This window comes from Sturnira hondurensis, unplaced genomic scaffold, assembly GCF_014824575.4.
Source record: "Sturnira hondurensis isolate 20B ecotype Veracruz unplaced genomic scaffold, ASM1482457v3 Scaffold0019433, whole genome shotgun sequence".
NCBI classification, from domain to species: domain Eukaryota; kingdom Metazoa; phylum Chordata; class Mammalia; order Chiroptera; family Phyllostomidae; genus Sturnira; species Sturnira hondurensis.
In genome coordinates this window covers 1,333,928-1,346,073 of record NW_028092064.1, presented here as the reverse complement: position 1 = coordinate 1,346,073, position 12,146 = coordinate 1,333,928, and the positions used below count along the sequence as shown (strand labels likewise).

At 41.2% G+C, this 12,146-nt stretch overlaps 1 protein-coding gene across 15 annotated transcripts in view; it reads left to right on the top strand.

The window, feature by feature from the left end:
• CELF1 (CUGBP Elav-like family member 1) overlaps positions 1–12,146 on the top strand; it is a 70,588-nt gene that overhangs the window by 36,358 nt on the left and 22,084 nt on the right. For 10 of the 15 annotated variants that reach the window (XM_037028031.1, XM_037028032.1, XM_037028026.1 and 7 more), the window contains 3 exons: positions 589–659; positions 2,519–2,670; positions 11,382–11,569. In XM_037028031.1, the coding sequence (XP_036883926.1) occupies positions 2,600–2,670; positions 11,382–11,569 (259 nt within the window). In that variant the 5' untranslated portion in view covers positions 589–659; positions 2,519–2,599. Of the gene's footprint in view, positions 1–588; positions 660–2,518; positions 2,671–7,912; positions 8,011–11,381; positions 11,570–12,146 lie in introns of those variants that run through there. The other 5 variants (XM_037028037.1, XM_037028036.1, XM_037028034.1 and 2 more) reach the window with 3 other exon arrangements.

The window sequence follows — 12,146 nt, the reverse complement described above, 5'->3', positions numbered from 1 at the left end:
TGTTTATTTCTTTTCAAAGGAATTCTTGAACTAAAAAAATCTAATTCAGTTATTTGACTTCACAAATTTACTCCTTGATCCAGGTATCTTTCAATAGGAGGAGGCATGTGACCAGCTCCAGTGCACACAGGAGAAACTAGGACAAACCTACCAGTTACTTAACCAGTCCCAGCTTTGGTTATCATCCTCTGACTGTCTGGCAGAATCGGAGCTTGGTGAACTGTGTATCGAGTTGCACAGTCTCCTCTCACTTGCAACTTGTTTTTGCTTCCTTCCTAGTAGGGTGAAAGAGTGCTCTTGCCACTTCTGCCTCTGAAGCAGTAGATCAAATGAGGCAAGGTCTCTGACAAAATAGAAAAGGAGTTCACTGCAGTTACAGTTTTAAATTTTGGATGGTCAGTTTCTGCCTTCCTCGGTCAAATGCAGGACAGATGTCAGCCATGTTTACACAGACTAGAACATTTAGGCTTTTATACCATGATGTGCTGCCTTTCGGTTTTTGTTTTGTTTTGTTTTGTTTTGTTGTTTTGTTTTTTGTTTTTTAATAAGTCCACACATTTAGGAGTTCATTCATTTACCTCTTTACAGGCTGAACATAACTTCTTTTTTCAAAGTTCCCTGTGTTGTTAGCTGAACTTGAGTGAAGTGAAATTATTGAGGTAAGGCAACCCTAATGATAAATGTGGAAAGAAGGGCTGTGAAATTTGGGAGCCTTCAGAGATGCAGTTTTAGAGTCATCGCCTAAATATTGAAATGCCACCATTTGTTGTTGGGAGGGATGTGGAGCTAAATTGAGAACGGGAGCACCACATCTGCCTTGACTGCTAAGTATATCCATCTCTGCTGCTCACCCACAATAGAAGTCTTATGTCTGCATTCATTAATCCTGGTGTTAGCGAGTTTAAAGGAGGACAGCGAATGAAGAGGCTTAGTCTACACTTCTCTGCCCTTCTTTACCGGTTTGAGTGTTTGTCCCTAGCAGGCCATGGTTCTTTTTCATTATTAGAAAGGTCAAACAACTGAAAAGACATTATTTCCTGGTACTCTGTCATGAGGCAGAATGGTGCAATGCCATTTTCATTTTACCTTTTTTAATTCTCTGGCAAATTAAGGTTCAGAGTTAGTAAAGAAGGTCTGCCTTGTACCACCTAAAGAATGTCACTGAAGCAGCAGTTTTTAAAGTTCTTCATTCCTTTTTTTATTCCCAGTCTTTTTTTTTAAGATTATTTATCTTTAGAGGGGCAGGGAAGGCGAGAGGGAGAGAAATATCGATGTATGGTTGCCTCTTGTGCATCCCCTGCTGGGAACCTGCAACCCAGGCATGTGCCCTGACTGGGAATCGAACTGCCATTTTTTGGTTCACAGGCCCACACTCAATCCACTGAGCTATACCAGCCAGGGCAAAGTTTTTCATTCTGATCAGGGAGCATACTCTGCTGTCAATACATCAAGAAAGTAGTCTGGTACAAGTAGTGGTATTGAGCATTAAGTTTCTGGTGGCCAGTTTTTCAACCATTCTCTGGCCTGCTTCTGGTGGTCTGAACCAGTGGTCCTTCTTTTCCACTATTCTGAGGTTACTTTGTATCCAAGCACTGTGCTCATTGCTGTCTTTGGCACATGGAAACTAAGTTCCGACCAAAGCTAATAACCTAGTTCTTCTTTTCCTCCCCGCCCAAATTTTACTTACTTATTTTCAGGGGGAGGAGAGGGAGGAAGAGGGAGAGAAACATTGATGTATATGAGATCCATTGATTGGTTGCCTCAGGTCCCCAACTGGGGACCTGACCTGCAACCCAGGTATGTGCCCTGACTGGGTATTGAACCGGCAACCCTTTGGTTTGCAGGCCAGCGCTCAGTCCACTGAGCCGTATCAGCCAGGGCTCAGTTCTTTTCAAAAACATTTTCTGTCCTAGCTGGTGTAGCTCAGTGGATTGAGTGCTGGCCTGAGAACCAAAAGGTCGCTGATTTGATTCCCAGTCAGGGCACATGCCTGGGTTGTGGGCCAGGTCCCCAGTAGGGAGCACACAAGAGGCAACTACACATTGATGTTTCTCTCCCTTTCTCCCTCCCTCCCCCTCTCTCTAAAAACATAAATAAATAAAATCTTTAAAAGACATTTTCAGACCATGAAAGGTAAGAAGGTGAGTTTTCCCCACCCCCTTCAGGTAGTATCAGATTTGGGGCATCCTCAAAAACTGATTTGCAAGGAAAGGAGTTTGGAAAATGTGAAACAAGTTTGTGTTTCTTCTGCTCTGTTAGCCACTGCTATCTTTATGGATTTGACACTCTATTTATCTGACAGTGCACATAGTACTGCTTCGCCAGGGAAAATCACACAAAACAAGCCTGGCGCATCAGCACTTTCATTGTGTGCCGGGCTGAGCCTCCCCTCACATGGTCACATCCCCCTTTTAATCCATTATTCCCATTCCCTTCCCCAGTCCTGCCTGTGTTTGTGGCACTTATTGCTGGTTTCCCTGAGCTCCTGTTTCCACTTTGTGTTTTTTGTGGGGCCCAGGAAGCTAAAGCTGTGTGTATTTGTGGATCAGACAAGTGCAGCAAGTTAATATCATTGACTTCTGAAGGGGAGAGTGAGGTGATGGCTGCGTTTAAGTTGGATTTCCTTCCAGAAATGATGGTGGATCATTGCTCTTTGAATTCCAGTCCCGTGTAAGTATTTTTGTTGTCTAATTTTTTATCATAAGCAGAGGAACTGGGTTGTTTTCTTTGTTATTTAATGAAACTGGTCCCTTTCCTTAAAAGAAGAAAAAATTGGGTGAGGGAGCCGAAATCCACACTATTGTTGTTTTCTAGTAGTGTTATTCTGTCTTATTACTCCTGATTTCTCTCTTCAAGGCTACAATGAAGTTCTGTACATGAGAGGGTACATTTGCTACATGACCAGCAACATCACCTCAAGTATGCTAGCTCTTCTCCCTTCAAGCTATAGTGCTTTTCCATATGATAGGTTCCAAGGTATTTTTTTAACTATAGTTTTATTACTCTGGGTTGGGTATATAATTCAAATGATCTTTAGGGAAGTTACTTATTTTTAATGATCAAATTCTTAGACTCATTACAGAGAAGACTGGTTAACTCATATCACAGAGGGTATATTTAGTAGTATATGCAGAATGCTATATTGGCATCTAAACTATAATTCTGGATTTTAATTTTTCCATCGAACTAACTGAAAATGCAACATGGTACATGATTTGGGAGATATCAGATGCCCCTTTCCCCAAATTAGACCAATCTTGATTGACAGTTTGCCCAAATAAATTTTGAACATGGGGGTGAGAAGCCTCATCACTTTGCAGTACTGTTCAAGAAGTGATGCTGTCATTGCATAGAACTAGACCGCTAACCTGCCTCCAAGTTACAGCTACAGGGAACCTGAATTCTGGGTTTTGTGGAGCATACATTTCTAACTCCTGATTTCTGTTATTTTACCCAGGCTTCAGAGTATCTGGGAACCTCAAATAAGTGAGTCTTAGGTTATTCAAAGCCAAGAGTATTAAATGGTAGAACATTCCCTAGATAACAGATGGTAGTTGCAAGTCTTTGAGTCTAGACTGCCACGTGTGAATCAGGCTACCCTGGGATTGGTGCAGCAGTGTGGACGATAGCAGGTTCTGAACAGCTCTTCATGGACCAGTGCAGTGGCCCTCAAAGTGGCCCGGCTTGTTTGTTTGAAGTAGACCCTATGCTTTCCCTCTAGTCTCCAAAATAATAGTAATGTAGGTGTCTTTTTATGAGAGTTCTTGACTGCTGAAATTCTATTTCAGCAGCAGATAACAGGTGAAATTATAATGAATGCTATCATAAAGACTTACTACATAATAAAAATTGTTCCCGTGCACCAAATATATGATCCCTAGAAATAGGACTTTGTGGCTCAAATTATCTTTCATTGTAACACTTTGTATGCTTTGCCATGGCCTATTGTTCAGCCCTTAGATACAGCATTTTCCATTTCCTCAGTCTTATTTTCTCATCTTTTTAAAAAAGATTTTATTTCTTTATTTTTAGAGAGAGGGGAAGGAAAGGAGAAAGAGAGAAACATCAATGTGTGGTTGCCTATCACATGGCCCCCACTGGGGACCTGGCCAAGGCAACCCAGGCGTGTGACCTGACTGGGAATTGAGCTGGCAACCCTTTGGTTCACAGCCCGCCCTCAATCCACTGAGCTATACCAGCCAGGCCTATTTTCTCATCTTTTAAGAGGTTGGACTGATACAGCCATCTCCTGAAGTCTGGACCATGGAACACTGCATGGAAGTTACCTGGAGCATAAAAATGTAGATTCCTGGGCCCATGATCAGATGTTCCTATGCTGGAATAGGACCTAAGAATCTGTTTTTAGTAATGTTCCATGTAGTTTTAATGCACACTAGAGTTTGATAACTAATGGACTGAAAATAGGTCATTCTGAATAGAGGTAATCAGGGAGTAGACTGTTACATCATTTCCCCCCAAGTGCATTGGCATCTGTTTTAGTCATCCAGCTTCATAAAAGCTTTTTGAGGTTAATTGGGCATGGGCTATTGCCCCTATTTTACAGATGAGAAACTCAGTTGAGAGGGTCTAGAACTGACTTGCCAGAGGAGAGTTGCTGTCAACCTTGGGTCTACAATGCAAGTTTAATGATAGACTCTTTATTTTTGCCCCGGTAGACTAGGCCTCAGGTGTCTTTGAGCAGAGTTACCCATCAGTTCTCATTATTGTAAGTCCTCAGGCCCAAGCAGATACTGTATGCCAAAATATGCACCACAGAGTTAAGGAGAAGAACATCTGGAGAATGGTGTGTACTTGCCATCTTTTTATTGGATTCTAAGCTCTTTACGCTTGTGCTGCTTTAGCAGGAGGCTTGACCTCGGTGGTTTTGTCTCTGAAGTGATACTGCCTGGGCATGTGATCTAGCAGTGTATCTTATTTCAAAATTTCTCACAACAGAATTTGTGGAGGAGCCCGGGGACCTGACCCCTGGTTCCTGTTCTCACTCGTAACGGTGTCCTTGCTTCTACTTTGACCACTCTTCAGCTTGCACTGGCTTCTCTTCCTTGGCTTGCACCATAAGACATAGGTGTTCTCTGAGGGTTGTATCTTAGAGGTCTTTTTTTTTCCTGCTCTCCTATTGCTTAGGGAGCATTAATGTGCTTTTCTGATTCTCAGCGCTCTGTATGTATCCCGTAAGTGTACCCTGAACTGTATGATGTTGTTTTAAAAACTATTCATTGAGCATCTCCATGTGAAGCCTTCCCTGTGCAAAAACAATTCCTCATATAGTCTGTGCTCAAATCCAAGAATGAGTCCTCCTCCACCTCATATCCTTGATGGAGCGATCTCCAAGTTTAGTGGATTTGCACCACCCCCCGCCCCATATTTCTCAGCGTTGCTTAAGACTAGTTCTTTTTTTTTTAAGACTAGTTGTTAATCTCAGAGTTAGTTTTTACGAGAGATTCCTGATCTTCATATTTTGTCACTTTATTTCACCCTATTACCAGATGTCTTTTAAAAGACAAGATCTTGGAATACAGTCCAACAACCCTTCCAGTATGACATGGAAAGCCCCTCACTGGTTCTCTCCAACCTATCCCTTTATTTGCATCAATTTTCTGATACACATATTTTCTCTCTTTTCCTAATTTAAATGTTTTTATACTCATTTAACTCTCTCAAGTGCTTTTTCTCTACCTGTGTAATGTTATTTCAGTATTCTTTCCTGAGTCCTTACCGTCTCCTCCTCATCCTTTGGGCTTTCATAGCTCCATGCTATGTAGCACTTTTCCCAGCTGCTTAGTCTGTTCGGCTTACATTCTTGTACCCTGCTCCCGCTCCTTCAAATAAAATAAGCTGTATTCGCCACTTTTTCCCCACAGAACTTTTATTCATTTGTTAAAGCATTTGTTGGGTATTATAGTTGCAACCTTCCACTTGTTCAGGACCACTTCCTCCAGGGCAGAAATTGTTCAGTCCCCCTTCAATAGACCCTTACAGTGTGTAGTGCCTGCACATTGTAGGAGGCTGGAAAATGCAGTTGAACGAATGATAAGTCCTCTGGGATTTTTTAATAATTAGAGATGATTACAGAGATAAGTGCTCTGGACATTATCTCCATACCTTGGAGAAGGTCAAAAACCTTCACAAGCAGATTGTTAGCTATTTTATTGAGGGGTGACTTAAAAACCTTTACTGATAGCTTTTTCCAACTTTACTGATAGCTTTTTCCAACTAACAGTGGAAGAGCTTCCTTTATCCAAATGAAAATTACTTCCTTCCAGCGTAGACACATTCTGTTTTTTTCTCACCAGAGAACAGCTGGTAAGTCTCAGGCCAGGGCCCTTTTCCCTCTGATGTTCCTCTGTGCCGCTTTTTCCATAGCACAGTATGTGAGCCAGCAGGACCTGTCGGCTGGGTGGGGGCTGGGGTTTGGGATGCAAAAAAGTATTTATGCCTGCTGAGGAGTGGAGCGATTGGTAAGTATCTGGAATTTTCGGTTTATAAATGAACGAATAGCAGTCAACAGGTCATGAAAAGAGAGGGAGGAAATGAATAATGAAAGGGTTTAGAAATGATTTTTAAACACATGTGAAAGCAGTCTTTAAGGGTATTTTCGTAAGGACTCTTGTGGACTGGGCTATAATGTAATCAGGAACTCCACAGTTGGAAGACCTGAAACCTCTTTCCAACTCTGGAAACACGTTCTCTCCATATATGCTGCTGCTTCTACTCTTCACCTACCTTAAAACTTCGAGGGTACAGCGTGGCTTTCTTTGCCTCGCCCCTGCCCTTCTAGTTTGTCTTCTGATTCCTTACTCCATTTCTCTGTCTCTGTCTGTCTTTCATTGAGATACAATTCACATAACAAGATTTATCCTTTCAAACTGCATGATTCACTGATTTTTACTATATCTACAACTATCACCACTAATTGCAGAATATTGTCTTTCTTTTTTAAGAAAATTTTAAGAAATAATTTGAGAGAAAAAAACACATTGTTATTTGTTACTCCACTAATTTGTGCATTCATTGGTTGCTTCTTTGTACCCTGACCAGATATCGAACCCACAATATTGGTGTATCACTGGTGTCGCTCTAACCAACTGAGTTCCCTGGCCAGGGCCCACAACATTTTCCTCACCCTAAAAAAAAACCTGTACTCATTAGCAGTCATTCCTCCCTTCTCTCCTACCTCCAATTCCCATTCCCTAGGCAGCCACTTGCCTACTCTCTGTCTCTGTAGTTTGGCCTATTCTGGATATTTCACGTAAATGGAATCACACAATATGTAGCCTTTTGTGATTAGCTTCTTTCATTCAGCATGTTTTAAACTTCATCTATATTGTAGCATGACCCCTGTTATCTCTTGCCACTTGTCTTTTTATCTTGTCAACTTAACTCACACTATCTCTAGTTGAACCATTTCCATTTCTGACTTCACCACTGTTTCTGTTCACCAATTCAAGATTCTTTGGAGCATTGCTGTGCAATAGAGCTTCCTGTGTTGATTAAAAATGACCTCTCTGCTGTCCTGTGCAGTAGCCATTAGTCACAGGTGGCTAGTGGCTGTTGTCTTGCTCAGTGCATCTGTAGAGGAACTTGATTGGTCAGGCCTATCTTTCTGTTTTAAGCATAGTGGCCATGGTCTTAGGTTTCTGGCCAGCCAGTGGATCAGATTAAGGACGCACCCCCCCCCCCATGTCTAATCAGCTGGGGGATGGGAAAGAAGTGAGACCGAACATCAACTCTGTTCCCTGATAGGAGAAAGAGGAGAGTTTATCTTTAGGAATTTTGAACAGATACATGCTTTGAAAATAAAACTCTTTGTTTTCCCTTCCCTATTTCTCTTCCAAGTTGGTTCTCTGTTCTGTTTTCCTATAGCATCTTCCATGAAGAATCAGGTAGACAAGGCAGCCTCTGGTCCTGATTTCTAGGTTTTTCATTTTTAATGATTTGCCAGTTGCTGCCATTATTGCTTCTGCTGTCAGAAGCAGAACGTGGAAAGAGGTGGATTAGTGCCATGCCTCTTTCCTAAAACACTTGCTGCCTTTCTATCTCCCTTCTTCCCTCACCACTGCAGACCATGCTTTTCCTTTCAGTCATCTTATTCCCAGTTCAGTACTTTCACAGAAGATAAGAATTTTATAGACTTGCCTTTTGGAAATCACAGGTACACCATAGACAGTTCTCCAGGGGCTGTTGAATTCATTGGCTCTTGTGTAGGTGTATTAAATGCACCTAACCCCAGCCCTCGCTGGTGTGGCTCTGTGGATTGAGTACTGGCCTGCAAACCGAAAGTCACAGGTTCAATTCCCAGTTGGGGCACATGGCATGTCACACTAGGTTTCTTGTCCTAGGTGACTTATATGCATATGCAGTGGTTACTTTTAACTAAGGACAATATACACATTGGAAGTATGTGTGAAAGGTTGAGGATGAAGGAACATTCATTTTTGCTCATCTCTTTAGACACAATAACCTGAAATTTGTGGCTGCTTGCTATATATACATAGGTATACATGGTTGCTTCTCCCTTTTTTGGGTTATCTCTAGCTGATGTTGTTACTTTTATTTCTAACTCTGTCTTCATGTGCTCCAGTGAAATGCTTTTCTTATTCACTGGTGTATACAACATCTAACACAGTGCCTGGCCTGTGTAAGGAAGTGCCCAGCATTTACTGGAGGAAGGAACAAGCCAGTGCATAATTGCTGTTGCATGGTACCCACAGCATCTTGAGCCTGGCCTGATGATTTGCCGTGCTGTAGAAGTGCTCCTCAAACTGATGGAGGACTGTGTCCTGTCTCCCTCCTTCCGACTTGTAAAATACCGTAGAAACAGTTGAGTAGAAAATAAAGTGTAAATTTGCATTTCGTGTATTATTATTATTATTATTATTATTATTATTATTATTAGATTGAGCATTTACAAAATTACCCGGTCCAGTTGTTATAAAAGTTTCTAAAGAGTGAAGTTTGAAGATTGCCTCTGGTCCTTGGGCACTTTGGGCAGCAGTGCTCTTGGGATTCTTCTGATGAACTGGTGTGGGGGTGTTGCTCGCAGAGTAGGTGGAAGGAAGACATGGAGAAGGATTCAGAAAGTAAAGAGAGAAAGAAGGGAGTTTGTCTCTTATGTTGTGTCTTCACTGCGCTTTTGGATAAACCACCGTCCACATGTGTTGTCTGTGTTTACAGTGATGTAGAAAGTTTAGAAGTAGCACACAAATGCAGGCAGAAGGGAGGAGCTGAAAGCAGTTGCCTGCAATGTGTAATACAAGTTAATGAAACCCTAACTCTTCCCGAAAACAGCTGTCAGCTTCTTTATCATCAAAACATATTCTGAGCACCACTGGGGATTTATGTTAACTCTCCCTAGAATAGAAATATAGTTAAACACTAGCAACATTTTAAATACTTTATTTCTTTTTTAGAGGGGGAGGGAGGGAGAAAGAGAGGAAGAAAAATACTGATCGGTTGCCATGCCCCCAACTGGGGGCTTCACCCACAACCCAGAGGTGTGCCCTGACTGGGAATCGAACCTGCAACCTCTGGGTTCACGGGCCAGTGCTCAGTCCACTGAGCCACACCAGCCAGGGTAAGATTAGCAACATTTTAATAAAATATTAAACTTGATAATTAAAGTTGTTGGGAGCAGGTTATAGGGAGTGACATTCATTGTTTCACTGGTCATAGTGCATCTTAAAATTTATTTCATTTTTTAAAATTAAGTTTATTGAGGTGACAGTGGTCAAGATTATATAGGTTTCTAGTGCAGATTTCTGTGGTGCATGATCTTTATATTGCATTGTGTGCCCACCACCCAAAGTCCCATCATCTTCTGTCACCATGTATTTGGCTTCCTTTTTACCCTTTATGGTAAGCAGGTTAATCCTGTGACAGTCAAGTAATCATAAGAGATAAGAGAGGCTCTTTAATTTGTGCTGTTTATCTTTTGCATAGCATTAGTTTTTATCAGTTAGTTGCTTAATAGGGGAATAGTTGAGAATGAGAACAAGAAATTTCTCCCATCCCATCCCACCCCACACTGAGTGCTTACATTGAACCAGGTGTGACTACAAGAATGAATAGGGAATAAAACAGTTTCTGCATTCAAGGAGCTCTAGACTAAAGCTAGAGTATGGGAAACCTTTACAGGCATACTGACGCAGAGTTGGTCTGTATTAACAGCTTTTGATAATAAGTTAATGGCAGGTTAATGAGAATAGTCATTGTGGATGTTCAGTCATAAGAGATTTAGGAATTAAAAGACAGAGGTTGAGCTTCTTTCCTAGATTCATCATTCTCAAGGATCTTCAAATACTATTCAAAAAATAACAGTGGTGTAAAAAGTGTTGTTTTTCCTTTAGTGAAAACTACCATTTTATTTAGGATTGAATATTAAAACATGGCAAATTTGAATATGATGATGTGGTTCTGGGTGAAGCAGCAAACACTAATAGAAAAGTTAATTATGCTGGCTCTTTGAAATTTAAGTTGTTACCAGTATATGGTAAGATCTGGAAACTCTGTAGAGGAGGCCTCTGGTCTGTTTTGGACAGTAGAAATATTTGCAGTGCAAGAATCCCCCTGGGTTCTCAGCGGTTGCAGTGGTAGCGGTGAAGGTATTCAAGTATGAGCATTACACGTTTGGTGTGATAGGATTGGAGGAATTTGTTTGTGTTGTAATAGTTGCAGTTGGTAAGGGAATTAACTGGTAAAGTTGGAAAAGTAGCATTAAATTGGGTAACTGAGAAACAATAAAAACTTAGAATGATGACATCATTGCTCATGTTTATATAGTATTTTGTAGAGTTGAGGAGGCAAAGTTTTGTTTTGGTCTAGAGCCCAGCTCAAAGAACACCAGGATTAGCACGTGAGACAGCCACGTTCAAAGACCGACATTCTAGTCAGTCCTTAGCTTAGGCCTTGGCAATCAAGTGCTTCTGTTCTAATGGCTACTGAAAGAAAACTTTTTGCCTATCATTGTATTCATTAAGAGTCCTGAATCTTTTCATAATCAGTAATCTTTTGTGATTTTTATGTGTGTTTAAAATTATTAAACTTTGCTTTAGGAACTTCACCTCTTAAGTTCTGAGAATTTTCATGCTGGATAAGGAATAAGTGACACTCAGTTTCTTAATTAAAACCCAGGATGTTCTCATCAGAATGGTGACTTTAGTTGGGGATCTAATTCTAATGCAGGGGTGGGGTGGCCATGGTGAGAGAGGACAAGGGAATTCTGGTAAATTGAATGGAAGTAAAGGAAGTAGAATCTTTTCCCCTTACTTTCTCAGAGAGTAGTTGAGATCTTTAAAGCAAAGAAAACTCCCTCTGGAAAGCAACGTAAATACATAATATTAGTTTCATTTTATCTGATGCAGCTCAAAGAAAATGAACGGCACCCTGGACCACCCAGACCAACCGGATCTTGATGCTATTAAGATGTTCGTGGGCCAGGTCCCGAGGACTTGGTCCGAGAAGGACTTGAGGGAACTCTTTGAACAGTATGGTGCTGTCTATGAAATCAACGTCCTAAGGGATAGGAGCCAAAACCCTCCTCAGAGCAAAGGTGAGGGCTTGGGTTTTACATGTGATATTTGTCATATGCATGCTGTCTCACTGCTAGAATGTTCCTCTGATCATATGGGGGGAGGGGGAGTCTTATTTTATAGTAGTTTTATATTCCAGTTCATACATGTTTTGTAGCTTAAAAATAAGAAGTTAAGGTGACTTCATGAGGACGATTTGTAAGTTGGATCTTGGGTTGTCCTTTGTGAGAGCTCTAAATTCAACAGATAGACTCATGTGAGTGTCTCATTTGATCTTGGGAATGAATGGACTAACAAAAATTAAGTTTAAACCAACCACATAAGGTTTTCTTTAGTTGACTAAGGTAAGCTGGAAGAAAAAGATTGTCATGTAGCCATGCATTTCTGTTAAGAGTATATAGAGGCCTTGCAGCATGACTTAGCAAGTGGGAGGGGCTTGTTTGTAGATGACCTGTTTGCTATGGCCTATAAAATGAACAGGAGAAGAAAGGCTGAGCTGCTGCCAGAAATACCCAGCAGAGTGGAAGTTTCACAGGATTGATGGTAGATGAGGCATTAGCTTTGCCCTGACACACACAGACATACTCTTATTTTTCC